At 36.5% G+C, this 26,776-nt stretch overlaps 2 protein-coding genes across 3 annotated transcripts in view; one reads left to right on the forward strand and one right to left on the reverse strand.

Annotated features, from left to right (window-relative positions):
- On the forward strand, positions 1–25,463 carry ogfod3 (2-oxoglutarate and iron dependent oxygenase domain containing 3). Its single transcript, XM_084134367.1, has 9 exons — positions 1–187; positions 442–653; positions 3,027–3,102; positions 5,842–5,884; positions 8,181–8,245; positions 8,742–8,798; positions 9,199–9,352; positions 15,038–15,161; positions 23,611–25,463. The coding sequence occupies exons 1-9, from the start codon at positions 120–122 to the stop codon at positions 23,745–23,747; spliced, it is 936 nt and encodes a 311-aa protein (XP_083990493.1). The 5' UTR covers positions 1–119; the 3' UTR covers positions 23,748–25,463.
- The window catches only part of LOC311095693 (urotensin-2 receptor), an 8,984-nt gene continuing 3,953 nt past the window's right edge, over positions 21,746–26,776 (reverse strand). The window contains exon 2 of one of the 2 annotated variants that reach the window (XM_084134366.1): positions 21,746–23,787. The gene's annotated coding sequence lies outside the window, so the exon portion shown is untranslated. The remainder of the gene's footprint in view (positions 23,788–26,776) is intronic. The other variant, XR_014608887.1, reaches the window with a different exon arrangement.

Consider the following 26,776-nt stretch of genomic DNA (forward strand, 5'->3'; position numbering starts at 1 on the left):
GGGCGCTTTCACTCTGAACCTGCTCTGAACTAGTATGGAGCAGTTCAGTACAAACATTGAGTGAAACGAAACCATACACGTGTTATGTTGATGCACGCAGACAGGTATATGTATTAAACATGACTGTACAACGACGAGTAATCAGTAAAAACCCAGAAAGTAGCGCCATTGAAAAGAAAATTAAGAGGTAACGTTAATGATTTTCAATTTCTGAAACTTTATGAGCTCACATTGACTTTGCCTTGCAGAAAAATCATGAGTGATGTTGTTTAAAATCCTTGTTTACATGCAGAATACTCCCTGCATAGTGGAAAATAAATGTATTTCTCATGTTCCTTTCGTTGTGCAAACTGACAGTCAAATGAATGGATGAAAGAAATGCACACCTGTATTTATGCGACCTGTGTTCTCAGGCTGTATTTATATGGTGTGTTCATTCAGGGGCAATGCGCAGAGACAGGCCTCTTCATGGAGAGGTAACTGGTCCATGCTGTTGCTGTTGATGGGAGTCACTGGACTAGGGAGCCTGGTGTATTTCACATGGACTGATGACTTTACACACACTTTGGTGTCAAGAGGTGAAATCCTCACTCAGCCCAGAGTGTTCACGGTGGACTGCTCTGAAGACTACAAGAAGCACAAGCTATTCCCAGGTATGTTGGTGGTTCTTCTTCCATTGACTGAGCTTCATCCCCTGATCCCCTCAAAGTGCAGACTACATTGCAAACTTTATTGGAAATTTCAGCTTTGGTTTTGGTGTGCATTTCTGGGTTAACATGCAATAACGATGATGTTATTGTGAAATTTGCATATTGAACTGCAATTGGTCTTTTTATATTTTTATCTAGGCCTATACTACATATTACCATCAAACTTTCTCTATTTGTATTCGTATTTAATTACAATTCTATTGCTATTTGGCTAGTATGTTTTATTTTAACCGAGTTGCTTTTTTCTTTTAGAGAAAATATAATTGTATATATTATAAATAAGTAATATTTATAATATATAATATAGAAATTATGAGGAATAATTTTAATATTAATGACCGTTATAATGACAGTTATAATACTTAAAACTGTCATTTAACTTTTTTCCCTTCTTGAGCAAAGTTATTACCAACACAGATCGAATGTGTCCATACCTTTCAACCATTATGTTATTGAGATTGTTTGCATATTGAACTGGAAGAGGTCTTTTGTATACTTATCCAATCTATATTTCATTACAATAATTTTGCTACCTTGCAAGTATTTTTATAGTTTTTAACTGTGACATTTAAAATGCATTTACATGTATTGTTACTTTTGTAGAAAAAATATAATAAATAATGTGTATTAACATATATATATGATATTGTCCTTGTTAATGCAGATATCCAATCAGCCAATCACATGGCAGCAATGTAACAAAGCATTTAGGCATGTTAACATGGTCAAGACGATATGCTGAAGTTCAAACTGAGCATCAGAATCGGAAAGAAAGGTTATTTAAGTGACTTTGAACATGACATGGTTGTTGGTGCCAGTCAGGCTGGTCTGAGTATCGAAACTTCTGATCTGCTGAAGTTTTCATGCACAACCATCTCTAGGGTTTACAGAGAATGGTCCACAAAAGGATCAAAATTTCCCGGTGGCGGCAGTTCTGTCAGGGGAAAATGCCTTGTCAAAGGAGAATGGCCAGACTGGTTCGAGCTGATAGAAAGGCCACAGTAACTCAACTCGTTACAACTGAACTGAGGTCTGCAGAAGAGCATCTCTGAACACACAACACGTCCAACCTTGAAGCAGAAGGACTACAGCAGCAGAAGACACACCGGATGCCACTCCTGTCAGCTAAGAACAGGAAACTGAGGCTACAGTTCGCACGGCCTCACTAAAATTAGACAATAAATAGAAGACTGAAGAAGCGCTGCCTGGTCTGATAAGTCTTGATTGCTGCTGCGATATTCAGATGATAGGGTCAGAATTTGGCATAACATGACTGAGTTCACTATACTCAAATGGCCTCCACAGTCACCAGATCTCAGTCCAATAGAGCACCTTAGGGATGAAGTGGAATGGGAGACTTGCGTCATGGATGTACAGTTGACAAATCTACAGCAACTGCGTGATGCTTTCATGTCAGTATGGACCACAATCTCTGAGGAATGTTTCCTGCACCTTGTTGAATCTATGCCATAAAGATTTAAGTCAGTTCTGAAGGCAAAAGGCGGTCCAACCCGATACAAGCAAGTTGTATCTAAAAAGTGGCCAGTTAGTGTAAAAATCAATATTTTATTAATTTTTTTCCTCTTGAGCGCAGTTATTCCAAAAGTTTATGAAAATACTTTGAACTAATGGGCATTGCTGTATCGGAGGAAACCTGCTCCCAAACAACTTCTAGGAGTAAACAGCTTTGCTTGAACAAAGCCAGCACCTGTGCATTCCATCGGTGTAAATCATGAAGGGAGATGTTTGTTGAGGAGCCAGAGCTGTGATTGACAGTCTGAAGCCTCCCACATAGGACTCATTACCGAACCTCACACCAGCTTCAAAAAGCTCTACACTCCACGGACAAAGCAAGCCCTGGAATTAACAAGCGTTCCCTTGGCTCTAGTTCATACCACTCTCTTTAAGACGGGTGCAAATAAACTCTGGGAAAGAGACAATATGTTCAGGAAAATATATTGTCCCGAAGCCAACCGTAGCCATTTTTGCTGGTAGGTCTTACAAATCCATCCAGGAATTCCTACTGGATTCTACCAAGTGGCATATGAATCTATGCCAAAATACTATATAATGTGGTATTTGATTGGACTTAGAGCCTTGTTGTGGATTGAACACCCCACTGTGAATGTTGCCTGACCAAAAGCGCTTCCTCTCTGAGAGAATGCTGGAATAAATTACGCAGTACATTTTGCAAGGCAAGCTGCCTCACTGAATGTGTCATTGAATATGCAGTTTGAAAAGAAAATTTGGCAGAGGCGTTTAATTGGTGTCATAATTAATGAATCAATATGAACGGCTAATGCATTCTGTCCTCAGGTTGCACCCCAACAAAATGCGGCAGAGCTATTTCAGACAGTGTTGTGACTTTGGAGGAGGCACAGAAGCTTAGAAGGTACACATTCACACAGACATGCATCAAAATATATACACTATCGTTCAATAGCTTGGGGTCGGGAAGAATCTTTAATGTTTTTGAAAGAAGTCTGTTATGCTCAACAAGGCTGCATTTATTTGGAAAAACTGTAATATTGTGAAATATTATTAAAAAAAATTAAATGTTTTCTATTTTTATATATTTTAAAATGTAGTTTATTTCTAACGAGCCCCTAAGGGGACAATGTGCTGGAAAAAATATATTTCAATGCTTTTGTGTTCTCTCGTAAAAGTTTTGCGTACCCCCGAGAAATGTAGTTTGCTTTCAAAATATTTGCATTCCCTCAGAAAAAAGTGTGTGTTCCCTCAAAAAACATTTTTTTTTTTATTTATTTATTTTTTTTTATGAAAGTTTTGCAAATGAATGAAAAGTTTTTCAGTGGGACATTTGCAAAAACAATGCAAATGCATTTCAAGGTTTTTATAGTTTAGCATTTTTCAATTAGTTTTTATTTTAATATTATTTTAAAATTTCCTATAAATTTCAGTTTAGTTTTAGTTAGTTTCATTAATGGTTTTGTTAGTTTTAGTTTAGTTTTTATTTTGTGAATGCATTTCTATTTAGTTTTTATATATTCTTAGTAATTATAGTTTAGCAGAGTTAACAGAACACTTTCAGTTAAAGACATTTAATTTAAGCAAAGTTTAATCTTTGCAGTTTACAGTTAACTCTTGTGAAAACCTCTTAATAATAAAAATAAAATAATTGTTTGAGGATGAACAAAGAACCAAACAAATGCAACTAAAAAGTAAAAAATACTCATTAAAAATGAAATCTTGTTAAACGTGGTGTATAAGAAAAAGATATGCGTATGATTATTATGATTATTCTTTAAGGTTATTTCTATGATTAATCCTTTCAAACAATATTCTTGTATTGATCCATTTATGCTTTTTGTCTATTGCATCGTTTAAAATAATATACTCATAGTTATACTCATATTCAAATGTTGTATTCAGACCAGACATCTAGTATACTTCTACTCTGACAAATGTACGTCTATTTCTGGGCTATAGACATGCTATTTGTTTTTTTCCGTTTTCTGCTCAGTGTGGTCTCTTGTCTAATATGTGTGGTATTTTGTTTAGTTTCACATGAGATGGTTATCTTACCTGGAATTAAGGTACAGTTATATTTGCATAAGGTCTAGACATAATGGAAATACTTATTTGGCCATTTCTGCTTAGGGCTGGTTCACACAGAAAGCGGTTTTGCTTTGAAAAACGGAAAAAAAGACGCGGGCAGAGGAATGGGGAAAAAGCGCAATGTCTCGATACACGTCTTTTAAAAGTTGAACTCATTTTAACTTGAGTGCCGCGTTTTTAGAACGTCGCGTCTTGCCCGTGATGCTGCAAAAGAGACTCGAGCACAACGGTCATTGAAAAATAAAGTAGCGCAGTGGAATGGAAAAAAAAAAGTGATTTTCCGGTAGGCTACAGGATGAGAGCTTATTAATTACGAAAGCGATTATTTATTTTTACAAATTATTATTTTGTTTCAGTTAGTTTTTCAGTAACTGTTGTTAGTTTAGTTTAGTTTAGTTTTAGTTTTTCATTTATGTTGAAATTTTTATTTTATTTCAGTTTACGAAAATAACCTTGATGCATTTACATATAATTTTTCCTCCCATTTCATTTTTTTTTCATCACCATACATTTATGTGATGGCAAAGCTGAATTTTCAGCATCATTACTCCAGTCTTCAGTGTCAAATGATCCTTCAGAAACCATTCTAATATGCTGATTTGGTGTTCGAGTAGCCTAACATTTCTCAGTATTACAAATGGTGAAAACCGTTTTGCTGCTTAAAGTCCACATGAAATCAAAATTGACCATATTTACTTTGTTTGCCTAAATTGATCGTTTTGTGGTGAACAATTCATCCATGCAAGTCAATCCACACAAAAAAATTTTTTGGCTTTGTAATCTTTAATCAAAATCTGAAAATGCCCCTCCCCTCTGCATTGGAGGACTTTCCCTGATGACGTAGGTTTGAGGACTTGGGTTGGGAAACGCTTAACCACTCCCCTCAAACCGTTAGTCTGTTATGAGCGAGAGATGGAGAGGAGGAGCGCTAGAGTAAAACCCTGCCCTCTGTTCAATATTCCTTTTCACTGGGAAATACGTCACAACACTGGAGAAAAGTCGTTTGCAACTTCCGGTTCACGCGGACTTTAATATTTTTTGTGGAAACCGTGATACTGAAAGTGTATAGAAAGTTCAAAAGAACGGCATTTAAGAAGGCGCGTTCACACCAAGGATGATAACTACAATGATAAAGATATATTTCTAAAATCATTCTAGATGTAAAGAATTGCAGAGTCCACACCTCAAAGAAAAACAATATAGTTGGAATCACTTTCAGAATTATTTTTTTTCCAGCTGATGAACGATAAAAACACTGACAGCCAATCAGAATCCATCCTGCTTTAAAGAGCTCGGGAATTTAAAGTGGCAAACGACAAAACTGCAGCGTGCTTATAATAAACAGAATGTTATCGTCCGGAGGTGTGGATGCTAATATAGTTTTATTAATAGTTACCGGTATTGGTGTGGACGGGTCTTTGAAAATGTCTTTGCTTTCTTTTTTGATCAATTGAATGTCCTTTAAAAAAAGAAAAAAAAATCTTAGTAACTCCAAACTTTTGAATGGAAGTGTACATGCATAAATACATGTGTGTTTCCTCTAATTCCACAGGTTAGCTGAGCGGGGGATATCACTTGCTGGCTCAGATGGTGGTGTGAGTAGAAACTCTTCATATGCTTGCATCGGTGTTTAAAAATTGCTGCATGTTGGTCTATCAAGGAAGCAGCTGCTTGAGAACACAAGAGGGCAGTACACACTATGTTTGAGACTTCAGCTGGAATTCAAAAGCAAACTTCTTTTCCATTGTGATGGCACCATATAGTTTGGTATGATTGAGTTTCTACAGTAAAGCGCTTTCATTAAGAGTGCGTTTGAGAATTCACATTCAGTGGGTGGCAGATTCTGGAAGCAACTATTGTTTGTTTGATGGGAACAGCGTGTGACATTGCCAGTGGTGAAATTGCATTTTACATTCGTAACAGATTAAGCTCAACTCACGCAGTTCATCACTCTGTGGCTTAATGGTAAAATACTAAAAAGATAATAATAGAAAGTACATGTGGCGTCGAGACCTGAACCATGTTGTAAAATAATGCACCAGAAACAATTTAGAGTGAATATAAGATCATTTTATGTGAAATAGTTAAGCAGCTTCAGTTTGATTTGTTTTCCTGAAGTGATTTGTTGGTGATGTCTCTGCTATAGTGGCATGGAGTGGCGATGAACTTTTTAAAAAAATACACTAAAAACAGTGACATTGTGAAATATTATTACAATATTATTACAAACCTTTTTTTCTATTTTAAAATGTATTTGATGGCAAAGCTGATTTTTTAGCAGCCATTAATTCAGTCTTCATTGTCACATGGTCCTTCAGAAATCATTCTAATATGCTGATTGACTAATAATGTGACTACATTTTTTTGGGATGCTTTTATGAATGGAAAGCACAAGAAAACAGCATTTATTTGAAATATAAATCTTTTGTATAGCTTTTAATGTCTTTACTGTCACTTTCTGTCAATTTAATAAAAGTATGTGTAAGAGTGGATTTCCTGCAGTGGTTCAAGCTGCAAGACTGCCGAATGACTAAAGAAACGTTATTAGCAAGATGGTAGAAAACTGCACATTTCTTGTCTATTCCACCCACTCTCACTTATACCAACGATGGAAATAAGCGCAGTTACAATAGCTTAATATTTGTGGGAGAGCGTTGCTATAGATAGTGACAATATTGTATTGCAATAGGTAGCACTTCAAAGTCAATACCAATTCAAAACTAGTTAGCACATTAGTTGTAATTAAAAAGGTTTAATGAAAAACTATGGTTATGGTTACACTTAAAATAGTTACAAAATAGATGTATGAGTTGATGATAACTTATATTATTAATTTTACCCAGCATATATGAAAAAAATGTTACCAGAGAGAGAGAGAGAGTAAGAGCAAAGAGGAGGTAAAGAGAGAGAGCCCCAAGAAAGGGACCCAGAGAAGAAGAGAGCCAGAGCATCAAAAGAGACAGAGCAACAGTTTCAATCTTCTTTTATCCTTTCCTGACCATGTGACTAAAACCCAGATGTGAGACATTCAAACTGACCAATCAGATAATTACACTTCCCCCACCGTACTAAAGGTGTGCCAATTCATCGACCCCCAAAGTACAAACATTTTGGCCTACAAGCCTAGATCACTATCAGAAACCTCTGTGCCTTTTAGGAACTCCAAATGGTCCTTGTGGTAGAAAGAGGGGGTGGAAACAGTAAAGAAAATGTCTTTGATATTTAAAATATCTTGGATTATATATATACTATATGCATTTCTTTAAAAAAAATCGTTGATGTTCAAGCCTTTCACCCAATGTTGTACTGCTAATATAATTTGTAATTATACATTTCATGTGTAGAAAAATGCAAAACTGAATCATGTTCACTTGTGGTGACTTGAACCCCTCTTACGAAATGACTGTGGATTACTTTTATGAGGTGTTCACTTTATTTTAACTGCAGTGGATTACACAGAGAATATCTGATACCTGTAAAATCTTATATACAAAGAACTTTTCAGGTAGAAACCTAGTCTGAGATCTCACCAGGCAAAGAGGTCTTTTATAGAGTGTAACCAGTGAACTAAAAGAGGGTCCCGCTGAGTTTTTAAAAGCAGATCAGCCCCATCATGATGATTTATGATGTGTGCGGAGACAGAGAGCAGGGAATACCAGGGCTGAGACCTGAGAGAGTCCATCTGTTGACCTTATGATGAAGCATGAATAACAACAACCTCAGCGGTACAGTCCAGCACTCGGGTAGTTGCAAGCCCTCAGTGGTTGTCTTTGGAGTTGAGTCAGACCCAGAGACACTAGGGAAAGCTGGGCTTTAATAGTCAAATATTGACTGTTTCTACTTTGAAAGTGTTTCCACTGTCTTTATTCCGTTCATTTTTGTTGTGTACAGGCCTCCATCCTTGATCTTCACTCTGGGGCGCTGTCGATGGGAAAGCAGTTTGTTAATATCTATAGGTGAGTATTCCGTGTGGATTTATACGGCATCTAACAGGATGTCGTCTACAATTGAACTCCACCGACTGCTTGATCTGTTCAAATCCCAGCTCTATCAGATTTCTCGATGTGCGTTTCATGTAAACATCAAAGTATACCCCTGTGCCCGAGGAGCTGAGCAGAAATCAATGGCGGCAATGATGGGAATGACTTTCTAGCTTCGATTGTGAAAGATCGTGTCTTCATCCTCTTACACCTGGAGATTTTCCTCATGTCTTTTTATGAGGTTTACACTTTGGTGCCCACACACAGGCTGGTACTGTGCTGGCAGTTAACTTGTACAGCTGGCATGTGTTGGCACGCTTGTTGTGACATTTGGTGTGTATCTATTGATGCTTGCATTTTGATGTGGCGGCAGTATTTAAATGGCTGCCGTCCTACAAATGTTTAAGGTGGTGTGTTTGATATTGGTCTTTATTTTTATTTCAAATCAATCCATATGCTTTTTCATCCACAGATATTTTAAGAATGAGATAAGGGATGTTTTTACAGAAGAAGATTTTCAACTATACAAGTGAGTGATGTGGAAATGTTTGAAGCATTTCTTTTGACAAAATCTATTAACGCAAATCATTCAGTTCTTAAATATTGGATGGGTCCAACATTGGTCTATTTTATTTTATTGTATTTTTATTTCACTTTATTGTGTGTGCTTTTTCTTTTTAGCTTTGTCACTTTAACTATACACCTGCATAGAGACATTTTTGATCACTGCATTGTGACTAATGTAGGTTTTAAACCATTAGCATTTTTACAACAATGTGTCAAGTCAAAAATAGTTTGCCAACCAACTAGCTGTTGCCAACCAAAAATCTGTGGTTTTTGTAATGCCTATTATGGATATGGATGGATAAAAGTACCACAAGCTGATGTCAACTATATAAAGAATTTTAATGTGCTCTGTTTTAAACCAGGGATGTTCGTGGCCGAATTCAAGAGGCGATAGCTGAGACGTTTGGTCTGGACTCCAAACAGATGTACCTCACCAAGCCCACCTTCTTCTCTTGCATCAACAGCACCTCTGCCAAAACCACTCATGATGAGTACTGGCACCCACATATCGATAAGGTAACCGGCACATCCAAGAAAACGCTTAAGGTCTAGCTTTTAAATCATATCCTAGGAATGTGAAAGAACTGCTAATGTTTACTCTATGACCAGTGTTCTGAAACTGCCAATCACATTGGTTCTCTCAGAACATGGACCAAAAATATCTCCATGCGCAAGGGCTCAGATGTTTTGAACTAGTTTTAATAGGCCATATTATTACAAAGTTGACATTTATAAATAAATAACGTTTCACATCAAATTAGTTCAGTGACTTGAAATAAAGCAGAACTTAAAGATTTGCCTCACTAGACAAGTATTTATATCAAACACAAAGGGATTTGGATATGAATAATGGAACTACATTAATATTATATTCATGATGTACCCACGCATCAGCTAATCATTACAGATATGAAATTAATTGGCACTCAACCCCAATTACTGGCGTATGGGAGATCCCCACAGCCCTGTGGTGCCCGGCTTCATGAACCATTTATATAATAGTTGAATTTGCTTTTAAAGTGGCAAATATACTTTGTATTTACACAGACTTTTAATGCTGCACAGATGTATTCTATACATGAATCACAATCACAGGGAACAATGAATCACACAGTGTAATGTTCATTTATTGATTTGCACTGAAACATGCTGATTGATGAGACATTTATGCTTTCTAAAAGACTGACTTGAAACGTTAACAAAAAATATTTCAGAACCGAACTGGCAACATAAAAGAGTATTATTTAAGAGCGGGCTAAATTGCCCAATATAACATAACTTCTGCTTTCAGCAATATAATTATCAGGATTCAGTCGCTTTAAGGCCTTTAAGCACATGTGTAAAAAGGTATTATGTTTTAAGCCTGTAACCACCGTCCTACATCATTGATTGAAGATACTATTTACAGCCAATATAGGTAATTTACTTAGGAAATAGGTTTTTTATCAAGTTTTTTTTTCAGCTTTTTAACAGTTATAACTAGCCTGGCTGCGCCCTCCCGCGCACTTCCGCTCAATTTCATTTTCCTTCAGTACTACGTCTGGGACTGCTGTATATTCTTAGGTTTCCAGAAATCAATTTTTTGTAGGACCAATCAGCGAACAGAGGGAGTGGCTGAGAACGATGACGTTGATGTAGTGCGTCAGTTTGAGTTCAGTAATGGCAGCGGAGAAAGACGTGAGAAAAGCTATTCGGTCCATTGTTGCAAAACTGCCGAATATGTAAGGAATAATTGACGACAGTGAGGGTGTGCATTATTTTTCTAATAATTCAACGGCCTGAAGTCAATTATTCCGCTTGTACTACAGTTACCACACCTCGATACATTGTTCAGATTATGTATTTCAAGACGTTTGTAAAGTTTTTGTCATTAAAATGCTCTTGTATGTAGGACTAATTTCTTACGCCTCCGTTGCTTACACTTCGCTTTGCTTCGTAGACAGAGTCTGGCATGGCATAATTGAAAAGCGTTTTCTTTCTCGCTTGTCTGAAGTTTAAAATCATTGGTTACCCGTAAGCCAATCACATAACGTTTGGTTATGGCGTGTGTTATGCGCATGCTCAGCCACATCTAACTTCCACTGTAAACACATGTATGATGCGAAAACAAAACCATCGAGTGAAATACCGGAGTAAACATGGCTGTGAACGACGGTACAATCAGCGTCTACGTCACGGCTCTCAGCCCGCCCTCTGTTCGTTGATTGGCCGGCTGTTTTCAGGCCGGAGGGAAACGGAAAGCTCTGACGCTGTCTCAGAATGAGTACAGAAGCGAAATGAAATTGAGCGGAAGTACGAAGTCTGACGTAGTCAGGCTAGGAGGTTTGAGCCACTGATAGCAGACTAATGCTGGGGACACACGACTAGTTGACACATTCTCTGACTGTTTTCATCGACTGCAGCAGATTTTAAACACCCGACTTTGAACACAGACTGAACGCGTTGAACACGCTTTTGGGCATGATCAGTCATAAGTATCAAATTACATTCATTATGCAGTTATTAATGCAGTTATTAGAGAGAGATGTTGCAATAATGAGACAGAAAAGCATGTGCGTCAATATTATTTATTTATTAATTTAATTCGTTTTAATTAATTCGTTCATTTTTTTTTTTTCATTATTGACAGATGACAGTAGACTATAGCCAAATAAATGAAACACAAAGCCCTTTTAACAAGTAGGCCTATCAATAATTATTTATTTGTTATATTATCTGCAATAAAAATCCGTGCTGCAGGACTATCCATTTATTTAGCCTATATTCAGTTTAATTTTCTATTGATTATAGATAGGACTATATACTTTATATATACTAGGACTATATACTTAGGACTATATACTTTCACACTGTTTCTCAATGGCATTTCACTGGATTTTCTGGACTTTTTTACGGCCCTTGGCAGTGGCGTAGGTTTGATTTTGAAATTGGTGGGGACGGGGACATCAATATAAATATATTTTAGGTTTTGATCGAAATTATTGCTAAGGATATATCAGTGTCACTGGATATTGGTAGGGACACGTCCCTAGCGTCCCTACTAAATTCTACGCCCCTGGCCCTTGGAGTTTTAGAGGGTGTGGGGTCTCTGTCTCTCTTGTCAGTGGAACTGGCATCTCCCCCCTGGCATGTCTCCGTCGTCTCCTCGTTCTTCCACCTTTGAAATGTTTCCGTATCGCACAGTAGCCTGGTGATCACTGTACAGCATTTGCGGCAGATCCGAAACGACCGCAGCGGCGTATTGTTAATGATTAGACCCAGCTTCGACAGTTGACTGAATACATCACTGTCCTTAGTGTCAAATATACATCTATAATTTACAATTGTTCCTTGAACTCTTAAATTCGATGAACAAAACCTGCAGCTCTCGTTGACAGACATCTTATTCTAAACATAATCCTCTGATCATTCGGACTTGTTGTTTCCGGCCGGTTTCGGCGCATGACATGCGTCACGACCTCACGTTAGCGATTGGCTATGGCAGATCCTGAGTGACTCTGGGCAGATCCAATAGTTTTGAACTTTAACAGAGAACCCGCCTACAAGGAAGTAAACGTTTCTCAATGGAGAGAGGCCAGACTCTCTGTACAAATGAAATGTACGAGAGTCTGGTAGAACCAGGCTAAGTTATAACACCACCTATGGCCCAAACTCCATAAGCTTGCATGCTTCTTTAGAATCGTATGTCACATATGCTCACCTAATTTCATGGATGTTCTATGTAAATCAGACATGAAAAAGACAATTTTCAGCAATATCATGTGATTTGCCATAGAAATATAGCATTTTACACCTTTTTAACAGTTATAGTGTCACCTAAGTCCCTATCTCCATAAAAGCTTGCATGCCTCTTTAGAATCATATGTCGCATATGCTCACCTAATTTCGTGAATTTATGAGTTTTCGTTTAGGATTGATAGACTTTTGGGTACACTTGGCCATGGCCATTTGATAAATTACCCTGTTATAGCTATCCAAATGCTAAAGTTAATTACTTATTTAAAAAAAAAATATTATTATTGACCTAGAGAGTTGTACTGCAGTTATAGAGGTTGAGCGAATCTAACCTTCAGAATCGGAATCGGAATCGGGCATTTATATAGCGCTTTCATATGTACTACTGTACACCCAAAGCGCTTTACAATCATATCAGGGGATCTCTCCTCAACCACCACCAGTGTGCAGCATCCACTTGGATGATGCGACGGCAGCCACAGTACAACGGCGCCAGTGCGCTCACCACACACCAGATATAGGTGGAGAGAGGAGAGAGAGTGATAGAGCCAATTCAATGTAAGGGGATTATTAGGAGGCCATGATTGGTAAGGGCCAATGGTGGAATGTGGCCAGGACACCGGGGTTACACCCCTAACCTTATGTAACAGTTGCTCAATTCATTGGCCAACGCATTTTTAGAAATGCGTGAATGTCCTCATAGACCATCACGGCACCTTGGACAAAGATACCACATGCCAGTTTTCAAATCATTTAGAATGACTGTTGCATAGCTATAATAGCTGTTTTCATGTTTTTTCATTTTATTTTAATTAAAAAAAAAATCACCAAGTGGCCAGTCGCTGCATCCTTTTTCACATGACCACAGACTGAGCCAAGGATTCCAATGATATAAGTGAGTCTGCGACTGACGGTTTAGGAGTTATGAGAGATTTCGTACTTTTGATCGTTGTACCACTACCATCTGGCCGATCGGGGCGAGCCTTGGTTATGTTGTAGACGTGGTGGGTACTACCATCCCTCAAAGTTTTAAGACTCTGTCTACGGTCTGCCTTATCACTTTTAAAGCAGAATGTTGATCTTTGAAAATCACAACAATTCCAATAGGGTTTTAGTGCTACTTGCTTACTCGTGCCTAACAGAACTTGCGGTACGCCACAGGCTCTTATGGTTTTAGCATATTTGAGACTATTCTCAGATTTTTCTCATGCATAAAGATGGCAGTGCTCAGCAATATATGCACCCAAAACAATGTTTGTTACAGCACGTTTAGGACCTGAATTCTTTATTTGGCCAGACTTAAAATCGCAACATTTATCGCAACAACATTGCCTTTAAAAGACATGATTTATTTTTGAAACAGTGTAATGTTCCTACATAGCTTTCTAGCTGTTGAAATTAGGTCTTGAGGGGATTTAAAAACGAGTTCAAGTTCATTTATGTCTGGTCTTTAGATGTACCTTTGATCTCGGAGTTGGTTGTGCGTTTATGAATGTGGCCATCAGGTCATTTCACTTTGCAGGCGAGGTTTACGTGCTTGGCTGTAACACAGAGGAATAAACTGCTTACATTGATGATAAATTGCTTTTGTGTTTTGGATTTCTTCATGTTGCATGAGAGGCAAAAAGATAAACAGACTGAGAAGGTTGTTGTTGCTTGTGGCTGCACCTATTGGTTTGTTTTTGAAGTGTAATTGTCCACATTGCGTCATCATCTGTCATTTGCTTATACAATTTTACAATTCACTCGAATCAGCTCGTGTTTAGTCAGAAATGCATTACGCCAAAGTGATAATGTGCTGTGCTGGTAGGGTTTGTCCATTTGGGTTGTGGGATAACATTTTGGCATTTGTAGAATAATAAAAGCAAATAAGCGTCTCAAATGCTGAATGTACTCCCTCTGCACGGTAGGTGTGTGGAATATTCCTCATTAATCTGTCTCTGAAAAAGCACTGGAAACAACGTGCCGTCGCCAGAATACTGCCAGTCTTAAACCCTAGATTAGATTAAAGTAGTTAAAAGTGTGATCCGACATGCAGAGAAGTGACGCCTGTGTGGTTTGGGATCACTAAAGAGATTTCCCTCATAAAGCAGAGCAGAGTTTAAAGTCCCAGGGATGCTATTAAATTCTACCACTATTTCGTTAAGCCAGGAAATCTTAGGTTTTACTTGAGGGCTTTTTTTAAATGTTTGTATTTTTATTTTTACTAGTCTACATTATAAAAATTCCAGCAATTAAAAAATAATTAATTAATAAATGTGTCAATCAACAGAGATTAGATTGTTTTAAGACAACTAAAAACCCCATTACACATCACGTCATGATCCATTTGGTTCTCCCCATCCAACTAAGATTATTAAAACATCTTAATTAGTATAGTGCTTTAGGCTCATGCTGAGATTTTTTTTGAGGTTTTTACAGAAAAGAAATGTTCATGGGGTTTAAAATGTGCGTTTTTTTTAACAGGAGACTTATGGATCTTTTGACTACACATCTTTGCTCTACTTGTCCGATTATGGTTTGGAGTTTGGCGGCGGACGGTTTGTCTTCATGGACCCGAATAGCAACAGAACGGTGGAGCCACGGGCTGGTAAATACACACAATATCACACACATTGTCGGGATTTGTATAAAAGCATGAAAGTAATGCAGTGTGTTCAAGCAAGATAAGGATTAAATTGTGGCTGTCAGTTGTTTTTTAAAAATTAAATTGAATTTATGGTAAGATTATTTAGATTGTATGCTGATTAATCAAATTAATTATGTACAGTATATGCATATGTTTAATGAGAAATTCACCAAAATGAAGATATTAATTGTTGTTGACTTGAGGTCAGGAATCGGATTCTTGTTATAAGATAAAAATGTCTTATTCTCTTATTGATTCCTTTGTGAGCATTTCAGTTTGACTTTAAACCATTCAAGCGCGAGACGACTCGCGTGCTGTTTTCAGTGCTGCAAGCATAACTATATTGGATCTTTGCAACTCTTAAAGTGATAGCAGCCTAATATTCCTGCTGCCATCTCTATAATAACACTAATCAAACAACAAAAGACAAAGAGAAAATTAACTCGTTCTTTACTGAATAACTTTTTTAACTATATTTGTAATGTATATTTTATTTATAAAGTGCAGTGTTATTTTACATTTGATTACAGTTTATGAATACTTGAAAATCTTAAAAAAAAGTTTTATTTCAATCATATCTTCGTTCAGTTGTATCTATTTGTTGCGATTGAAAAATTTGTATTTGTTCTTTTTTAGTTACTGAGTGTTTACTTGTCTTTAATAATGCTTGAAATGTATATTAGTTAGGATAGTTGTTTTTCTATGGTATTTTTAAACCACAGGTAAACGTTTTACGTTGAGGCTGTTGTAAATTTCAGATTATTGGCATGGTAATATTAACATCTTTTTAAAGAGGTGGTATAATGCCCTTTTCACAAGATGTAAAATAAGTCTGTGATGTCCCCAGAGTGTGTATGTTAAGTTTTAGCTCAAAATACCCCACATATATTTTTATATAGCATGTTAAAACTGTCACTTTTTGAGGGTGAGCAAAAACGCACCGTTTTTGTGTCTGTCCCTTTAAATGCAAATGAGCTGCTGCTCCTGGCCCCTGTCTTCTTACCTCACACACACATGCACTGAAAATTTCAAAAACTTTTAACCTTTTATGTTCAAACTGGACAAAGATGGAGAGACTCAAGAAGAAGTGACAACATGTAGAATGCAACAGGATATTTCTGAATGGTTAGTTGGTGAATTTATGTGTAGTTTATGTGTAGCTGTGTAGTTATCTTCTAGTCATTGATTAGCATATTCTGTCATGATAATCTATAAATCTTGTTCAGGGGGCGGGGTTTATGTAAATTCTAGGGTTGGTGATGTCACTAACCCGGGAGGAATGTGGTGTAGTCCCTACCAGCCATTTGTTGTAGACTAGTCCTTAAAAAGCAATTTCTTTAAAAGAAAATATCTCCCTTTGTTTTGAACTTTGAGCGTTGTAACTTTGCAGATGTTGTTTATGCCCAAAAAGCAATATTACACACTAACTAAAGTTAAGAAAGTGAAATCATAATCAACCACCCCTTTAAAATAATTATTTTTACTTGTATTAATAGGTTAAATAGGCTGGTAATTGATGGCATCATTTAACTTTTTTACAAAGAATAATTCTATTTCAAATAAATGCTTTTTCTTTTAACATTTTTATTCATCAACGAATCCTGGACAAAAATGCAACATTTAATAAAAACGGTTTTCAACTCTGATGATGATAATACTCTGATGACACTGGTTGCTGAAAATTATGTAAATTACACTTTAAACTATATTTAAATCGAAATCGTTATTTAAAAGTATAATAATATTACTGATATATATATATTTTTTAACAGTACTTTTGATCAAATAAATGCTGTCTTGGTGGGCATAAAATACTTCTTTCAAAAGCATTAAAAAAATCTTGAGCCCAAGCCCAAACCTGTGAGTGCGTGGCAGTGTACGTTAATATAAATGAAAAATATTTAATATATGTATGAAAATGCTTAAAGCTAAACTCTACCTTGTTGGATTTACATTTAATGCCCACTGGGAATTTTTTTCATTTCTGTGCTCCTGAATATTCAAATGACCTCTTGCCAGACAAGGTGTCACGTCTGCTTAAATTAAGATCAGTCACGCTCTGCCTGGTAACTGTGCCTAATGTGGCATATAATGTGCAATGTAGAATGATAGTTCTGTATAACATGGTAAGTTTCCAGTCTTTGAATTCTGTTTGGAGGGGGAATTGCAACTTAAAGTAGCAATAAGTGTACTTCCTGTAGAAAGACACAATGGTTAAGTACTAAAACCAGTTGATAATAAATCTGTCATGAAGATACATTGCTGGTAGTGTGTATAAACTTTGAGGTTATTAAATTGGCATGGCTGAGGTTCTTTCGCACACTGGAGTCCATTTACTGAATCATGTAAGTGGTTCTACAGTTGCATTGAAGTGCGAAAGGATAAGCAATAATTATCACTTTTTGGATGCCACCATGAATTAATATGGAATTTCTCTATGGCTCTCTCCTCTATTGCAATGATTACAGCCACACTCCAAAACCTCTTTATGACTTGTTTTACATATCTTTTGCATGGACTAATTGTTCTGTTTTCTCAGCCTGGCATTTTGATAAGGTCCCATGATGACGCCATCCATGAATAGCTGCCTGATTATTTGGTCTGCACGGAGAAGCTTTTATTTTGACTCGTGTCTGTGAATTCATTTACCTTTCAGCTCTTTATTAGAATCTGTCACTTTTGAGTGGATAATGTTTGCTATTTTCCAAGGTGCACTCGGTGGCGTCATACAATGATGACAGAAACTGTCAGGCTCCTTCCTTTAAAATAGTGGTTCTCAGCGGGGGCGCTTATCTCAGATAAGGGACCTGGATAATGGATAGGGGGCACTGGCCCATAAAAGGTTGAGAACCACTACTTTAAAATCTGCCCCCACATATCCCCACTGGGCCGGTTAGAGGTGTTTTGCCATGCAGTGTGACATTTGATCATGGGGTGCTCTCTGAACCCATTAAAGATTGATGGCAGGTGATAGAAGATGGCAGGTGACTGCAGATAAGAGATATGCTTTTGTACGTGCATGTACAGGGGTTAAACAAAAATAATGTAATTTAGGCTACAGGGAAAAAAACAAAGATTGCCATTATCTTTTTATTCTCTATATACTCTAGGTTGTATATTGTATAGTGTTGTATAAGTTGTGTTCAGCAGTGATTAGTACAAGTGAAAATGGGTTGAAGTGGTACAAGATGGTAAAATGGGTTATTTGTCAGACTTCTAAAAAGGACGATTATGGGAACCCGTTTAGCAGGAGCATTTGCAACCTGAACAGCCCAATTGTTTGGTCTTTTAAGAACAACAGTTTTGTACACAAAGCATGGCAAGACTTGCTTTTAAGAAAACCATCGAACACTATGAAAGATTGTCCAAACAACACAGAGCTACTACAGAAAAAGTGTATCCCTAAATGCACTGCACTTCACCTTTTTAAAAAAATAAAAAGTACATACAATTTTAATTGTAATTCATTATTCATAAGCTAGTTGATTTTGACCTTAGCAAGTACATTGCTGAGAATTTTTTGGTTTGTTTTGGCAACTGATATTTGCACATTCAACTTATTTTTTTCATGTATTATGTAACTTTTATTTAAAAATGTGTGATCATTTGTTTCCGAGCAGATAAGTTCACCACATTCGCTAAATTAAACTTGCAACGTGATTTATTTTATTATTAATTTTTAAATACAAGAAGTATCAACAGTCTTTTCTTCTTCCTTGTGAGAAATACAACAGAAACAAATGATAAAACACAATACTGACCTGTTAAATGAATGTGAATATAGCTCAGATAATTAGATTTTAGGAGAATTAGGTGAGAAATGCACAGTTTGAGACATTAAGATCTCCAATCAAGTCTTAGAGAAACATTAAAGAGATATAATTTGTGGTTTTTATTTCCTGTAGAACAGTACTGGTGCTGACATAAATATGTGTGCGTGTTTATGTGAGTGATCAGGCATTATTTGTTTACATGTATATATACAGTTGGTGGTACAACATGTACCTGTCAAAGCTTGACAAACAGGAAATTAAGGCAGACAGGGCTGAAGAGTTGGAAACACATTAGTGATCTTTCATCATTCACAGTAATCTAGCAAATCACGCACAATGCTATCCTGTCAGTTTTAGCACATTATGAGCTCATGGATACCTAACGTGTGTGCAAGTGTGAAGAGCAAACAACATTAGCTTATTTAATAGAGGTATAGTAAGTATGGCATTCTATCTCTGTCTCTTTCTCTCTGATTTCACACCATAGAGAACTTTTAGAAGCCAACATCCATGAAAGAGCTACAATTGCTAAAACTTTAAAATTTAAAATTCCTAAAATTTGGAAAAGATGGTGCCATTAATAATCATAAAACTTGGACAGCTGGAGCACCAAGATGAACTTCAACATCTGCTGTGTCCAGCTTAATCACTTGACTTGAATATCACTTAACCAATGTGAGCAGTTTTAGAGAAGCAGATTCCTTCCAGATTTTAGAGAAGAGTGAGAAGCAGATTCCCCCTCCAATATCTCTGAAGCAACTGGTAGATGCTCTGATGGATGACATGTCACTGAAAACTATACAAAAAGCAGCATTAATCTATTCTAAGTAGATTCGTAAGCTGGGTTATAGGCAAATTGTGGTGAAAAATAATAAATAAAAATCGCCTGTTTCCCAGGTGTTGACATTATTAAGATGTATATATATCATCAGTGTCACTGATCTGATGTTCTAGGCTTAAAATACCCATTTTAATGCATTATTCATCAGACCCCAGTGTTTTTAGCTCTGGATTTCTCACTCCCGTCGTGCCCCGTCTCCGGCAAGGGGGATGATTTTTGAATGCCTGCCTCCAGTTTTAAATGAATTGAGATACAGTGCGTTAGATGTAGCAGGTGGAACGTGTTCCTATTCACTGGGTGGCAGAAGCAGTGTGCTCAGTTGGTGCGTTGATTATCCATCAGGTGTGGCTGATGAGCCCTGATCTCCACTACGGTAATTATTACTCTGATGGATAACTCTGTCAAACAGGCTGTAATTATAACTAAACTGACAATCAACCTCCCTCTTCCATGATGGATGTGAGGAGAGATATTGGCCTGTTGAGATGCACAGTACTTAACACGAGGGAGGAGGACAGAGGTGAGAAGGGGGGTGCTGAAACATGCATAAGGAGAGTGTGAAAGATGACGTCATATTTTAAGATGAGATTGGATGGGGGAAAAAAGCACTTTATTTTTGGCACACTGGGAAAATTGACGCCTGTCGCTGGATGAATCCTGTGGGATCACAGCTGCATCTCCTGATTTGAAAGTCACAGAGGAGCAACGTGCTCTTGGCCCAGAGAGTGCGGTTAGAACCAGCTGAGGAGTTTAAAGGAGGCAACAGGTGCATTTTTATTGTCAGGTGGAAAAACAAAGGCCTTTTCTTTTTTTATTCTTATCTGTGGTGGCAGACGAAATGAAATGGGTGCAGTTTAAGATGTGTGACAGTGTTTTGAAGTGCAAATATAGGGATGCTTTTTTAAAAGCAGAAGTCCTTGAAGTGGTGAGAGACTGTCATGTTATGACTTTATAGTATGCATTTAAAGGTTTTAATATTAACTATAGTTTCTCTTACATACATTTTTGCATTTAACCTATTGATTTAAAAAGGAATAATATCTGACAACATACAGACACATTTCTGCATTGTATTGAGAGAAAATGTTTCTGGAATAAACCTAAATGTAACAAAACTAGAAAATAGACTAGATCATAAGTGCTTTTTTTCTAATTGGTGTGGAGAAAATATTCTTATTAAACTCCTCTCCATGGAAACACAATCAAATCATATCATTACAAACTCTGAAATAATTGCCATTTTATTGTTTCCCTGTGAACCAAGTTAAATGAGAACATGCTGACAAACCATGTGCTCTTCTCTGAGCTTTTCATGCTTAATTTGTTGATTTTGTTTTTTCTAAATCACTGAACCTGGTGTTTTTAGCCATTTTCTCTCTTGCTTGATATCGTTCCTCTTCATGCAAACACTGTAATCAGGATTTAAAATTTTCAAGCCTAATACTCCAGATGTCCTTAGGCGTCTTGCAGGTTTTATGGCATTATACACTTTCCTTCAGAAACGTTTCATTTTCTTAAACATGTAGCATCATTGTAACATTTTAATGAGATTCAATGTAACTTTCACAATAAAAAATGGTCAACGAGGGTCAGAATAAAGCAGACACAACGGAGGTAATTTGCATAAGTATCTTGTTTAGCAAATGTCTCCTTGTGCATCCTCAGTTGAAGTGTACAGAATTAGACTTGGCTAATTAGCATGGAGGCAGCATGCGGTTTTAATATCCGTCCAGCTTCAACCTGCATGGTTTACTGTGAAATCTAACATATGGAGGAATGTTTTTATTAAAAATGTGTCTAGTTTAAAACACTCGTTTCCTCTTGCTGTAAATCTCAATAATAGCATCATAAGAAAATAATTTATGTACTGGATCAATTAATTGAAATTTGTTCAATTAATAATCGAGAATCAATAATGAGATGTAGATAAACTGTATTGATTTATAAAACAATTTTCCCATTTTGACAGAACTGATATAAAACAATTTATGCAAGAACTGACCTTTTCAAGAATTTTTAGAGGTGACATAAATACAATTTGATTCTCTAAAAATAATCAAATCTTGCTTTGTGTCGATTCACTAAAAAGAACCGGCCCACGGCTCATAAGAGTAAATCGTCTCATCTGTATCAGTCTTCCGTGCAAAAAAAGGTGTCAAGTCTCTAAAGGTGCCCCACAAGGGTCTGTTTTGGGACCCGTTTTATTTTCTTTGTAATATCTGTTATAACATTCCCAATGCTAGGTATCATCTTTATGCTCATGATACTGCCATTTATTGTTGTGCTTTACAAGCACTTCAATACTTGCAATCAGTGTTTGATATTGTACAGATAAGTCTATGTCAACTTAAACTGGTTTAAAATACAGATAAAACCAAATGAATGATATTTTCAAATTCCAAAGCTCTACCAAGGAATCTTTCTGATATTATATCCTCCCAGTCCCAGGGAACAAAAATAGAATGTGTTGCAAGTTCTAAGTACTTGAGTATTCTTTTTGATAGTCATTTATCTTTTAAGCTTCATACTGATGAATTCATTTCTAAACTTAAGCTTAATATTTGTATTATTATTATTATTCTTTCAGAAACAGAACTTTATTTTCTTTCACTGCAAGGAAATATTTGGTGTCTGCAACCTCTTTACCACTATTGGACTATAATGGAGATCTGCTTCATATGAATGCCTACTACACTATCTAAAAAACTTCTGGATATTGTTTTTTCCAGTGTAGCTATCAAGCTTGTCGCTGCATTTTATATGATAAGTCTGAGTTACCATCTCTGTATCCAAACTCCTTATTTGTCTCTGTTTATCTAATACAAATGCATGCTATAATCTTCATTTAAATGACCTGTTATACCTCAAAAGTTCCTCAGGTCCGAACTGATCTTCGAAAATTAGATTTTAAATCTAATGCTTCTGTTGCTTGGAATAATTTACAAAACAACTTAAAGCTGACCATGCTTCCATCACTGAAAGGGTTTAAGTTACTTTTATTAGATTGTGTTTTATCCCCTGGTAAATTCAGGACTGAACATGTTGAATAGTGCATTACAAAGTCATACTTTGACACTCCTATATCATGCTTGTTTTTATTAACCATTTTCCCCACTTTCGCATATATTGCGTTTTCCTTCCATCCTTTTCCATTACAGAATTCAAATTTCATCGCCTAATACTTCCAATTTACTCTGGCTTTCTTTCAGCTTGCAGGATCTATGTTGCATTATGGATATTCCTCCAGCAGTGCGGTTCAACATACAGCATTTATTCATGGAATTTTACACATGCATTTCCACTTTTAAAAGTCGGTTTTTCAAAAAACATGAACATTTAATGAGATTCTGTTGAACTGTCATGATAAATAATGGTCTACAAAGGCCAGTACCAGGCAGACGTAATGAAGGTAATTTACATAAAAATCAAGTTTAGCAAAGGCCTCCTTTCTGCTTCTTAAAAATACAGTGTCTTAAAATGAATTCAACAATCCAACCAAGCAAAATTAGCATGTTTTAGTAATTATCCCAGCACCAACTGTGAGGCTTTGGAACCTTTTTCCATCAGCACTCAGATTTACTGTGAACATGAAATGCAACGATAATTGTCAAACACAAACATTTAAATTCAGATACAACTTAAAACTACTTTTTAATCATGAGGGGGAAAATCTGTAGAAAATCCTTAGTTCGAACATCATGATTGACTTCAGCCTGATGTTAGCATTCTTCATGTGCAGTTTTTCCGCATATCCTGTTTCTCTCTGTCATCGTCCCTCTCCTTTCATCTCCTGCAGGTCGAGTATCTTTCTTCTCATCCGGTTCTGAGAACCTCCACCATGTGGAGAAGGTCGTTTGGGGCACACGATACGCCATTACGGTGTCCTTCACATGTGACCCCGATTATGCCATTGATGACCCCTCCCTGCCGTAGGATCCACCTGGCTCAAAGGGACGGATGAGTGACAGGAAACCTAGGGGAAACAAAGGAAAATGCTGAAACACTCTCATCTGGCACTTTCAACAGTCAGGTTCACGGCATAAAAAAACCCCTTATTGTCCCATTTGAAAAATGTTTGGGATTTTCTGTGCTCAAATGGGTTTTGTCTATCTTTATGTTTTTAATTTAAGAGGTGTTTTCAGGAGATTTACTTGAACTGCTGTCATTTTGAAGACACACATCTTTTGGGTTTGGAAGGTGCTTCTTTACAATTGAACTCTGTCTTTCCTGGCTGTGCTTCACTCTTTAAAATCTTTTATATTATTATAGTTAAATCACTGTCTAGACAGGCAACACAAATGGGATGATGAAACAGGTGTATGTAATGAAAACAAGGAGCTGGGATGTCAAAGATCTCTGCTTATGTCACCAACTGAAAAGAAAGTTCTTTGTAGAATTGCTTTCAAAAACTGCATATGTTTCTAATGAAATTTCAACATATCAGATAACCAAAAGAACATTTTATTCCTTCACACATGTCTTTCTACTCGAATGAAAGTTTTAAAAGAGAACTTTTTTGATATCTTTGATAACGAGTGTGTTGTAATATTCAAGGAGAGAAAGTTGACTTTATATGTCTGTATGAAATGTTGTATTGTGTATCTGATGAGCTTTTGGAAACACATTCCCTCCTTCAAGTGTGTTAGATTTAATTACACTGACATCATGTGGTCATTCAGCCAATCACAACACACTTGTTTTGAGCTAATTGGCGTCTTGGTTTACAGACCCAATCCCCAAAACTGGATGCTTTCACCTCTGTTGTGTGAGTTGAAGTAAGATTTAAAACAGAAGGTTTTTTCTTCTCTCATGTAAAGCTTAGGTAACTATTAAAATCTTCTCAATAGTATGTTTTTCAGACTTTATGCTATGAACACCTGTGGTGAATTTGAATGAATAACGAAGGAAAACTTAGCATGTTTACCTAGAATTTTAGACACATTCTGAATCCGCTTATACATTTAAATGCCTATTATTCAAATGCACGCATCAGCTTTATTATAATAGGAAGAACAGTCTCTTTAGGCTACTTGTTTTTCCAAGTCTCCTCATATGTGATGATTCATGAATTTTGGCTGATGCTTAATTTGCTGTTCCTGATGCATCACCAATATTTTAATTGGATAACTATCTTGGTTAGTAATGCCTCTTTTTCAATTACTTATTCATTCATGCTTTAGCTACTGTAAGGCTGAATATTAACAAGTGTTCAAAGACTTCATAAAATGGTCGTTTTAGGTTTATGCAAAACAAGTCAGTTTTGCCAACAGCAATCAGTCTTGTGTGTCAGGGCAGATCCCCTCAGTGACTAGGCTGAACCATTGATTTATTGCCACTGTATACAATAGACTGAAATACAATCCATCCATATCTTGTGGCGTTGCATATTTATCTATGATGAGCTGCATTTGCCTGAGATGATGAGGTTGAACATGTTGGATGTGCTTCATGCGTATAAATGTGCTTGTTTGTTTTGAAATACGGGGAGGATGTACTGCGTTTTTTAAAATAAGTCTCTTATGCGCATCAAGGCTGCATTTATTCAAATAATGGTTTTAAATAATGGTAATATTATAAAATGCTATTACAAATTGTTTTCTATTTGAATATATTTTAAAATTAAATTTATTCTTGTGAAGGCAAAGCTGAGTTTACAGCATCATTACTCCAGTCTTCAGTGTCACATGATCATTCAGAAATCATTTGAATATGCTGATTTGCTGCTCAAGAAACATTTCTTATAAATAATGTTGAAGACAGTTGTGCTGCTTAATACTTTTGAGCAAACAGTCATGCATATTTTTCAGGATTCTTTATAGAAAGTTAAAAAGAACAGTAATGCATCCTTTCTGAATAAAAGTGTTATTTTCATAAATATTACTGACAAAATGTTTAATGCTATAAATAGACATTTTGGCTTCAGGTAGATGGATTTATGCAAGTGTAGGAGTGTCTTACAGTATGTGCTAATTTTTTGTATAGTAGTGCATTAGTCCTATTCTAAGATATTGTAATCATTTTAAAACCTTTTTCATGTTTTTAGGATCTGTGTTAATCTCATTACATTCTTACATGTGTAATATAGTCCTGAAGCTAAAATTTTGCCTGATTATTGGCAGCTGCTGCAATGTCAATATTTTAATCTGGTATGTAAATCACAGCTGATAAGCATGCCTTTTGGAAGAGAGGGTTTGTCAGTAGGTGTTACGGATTTGAAGAACAGATGTTGCTAATTAAATGATGCTACAAAACAAATGGAGGACACATACGAGCTTGTAGTTCGACCACAAGCAATTCGCAAGAAAGTCTGGATAGATGGCTACAGTAACACAAGCTTCCCTCTGGCGATACAACATTCTTCACTGTTTACTCTTAAGTCATGCAATTTCCTATGACTACCCACTTGAAGATCCCAACAATAACACGCAAGGCGAGATTGTGATTTATTTAATTTCTTGAAGAGACTGATAAATACAAAAGGAAATGTGAAGCGTTTGACTGGTGCCTTCAATCTTCGGTTGTGCAATTTATTATTAAAGGGGGGTTTTTAAATATGAGTGCTTTCTCTAAAATGTCATTAAGTAAAGTGATACGCTCTCTTGACATCAGACTCAGTTCTTCCACTTTTGAGCTAATCTTTCCATGATAAACCATGTTCGGCGTGTTTTGCCAGCACGAGGCTTATTCTATAACTGCTTATATGACCCTGGTCTGAGCGTCATCCCACTCTTGAGTTTGATGACTGCATGAAAGCGTCAGGCCCCAGTTGTATGGCTTCAGTTCTTTTGTCTCCGAAATGGAGACTGAGAGAATAAATTTTATCCTTCCACATCCTTGGATCTGCCAGATATAGATGGAGTGGGTGAATATGTCCCCACTTTACACAACTGAAAGACCGTTGAGTCCTTCCTGATATTGAGAACCAAAATAGAACAATGCAGGAATTCGTTCTCTTAGCCATC

This window comes from Abramis brama (genome assembly GCF_963993115.1).
Source record: "Abramis brama genome assembly, chromosome: 14".
In the NCBI taxonomy this organism is placed as follows: domain Eukaryota; kingdom Metazoa; phylum Chordata; class Actinopteri; order Cypriniformes; family Leuciscidae; genus Abramis; species Abramis brama.

Excerpts from the sequence above, each read along its gene's own strand:
- ogfod3 (XM_084134367.1), top strand. The coding sequence starts at position 120 with ATGACTGTACAACGACGAGTAATCAGTAAAAACCCAGAAAGTAGCGCC. Across the intron at positions 5,885-8,180 it reads TTGCTGGCTCAGATGGTGGT|GCCTCCATCCTTGATCTTCA; the intron begins GTGAGTAGAAAC and ends TGTTGTGTACAG. Across the intron at positions 8,246-8,741 it reads CAGTTTGTTAATATCTATAG|ATATTTTAAGAATGAGATAA; the intron begins GTGAGTATTCCG and ends TTTCATCCACAG.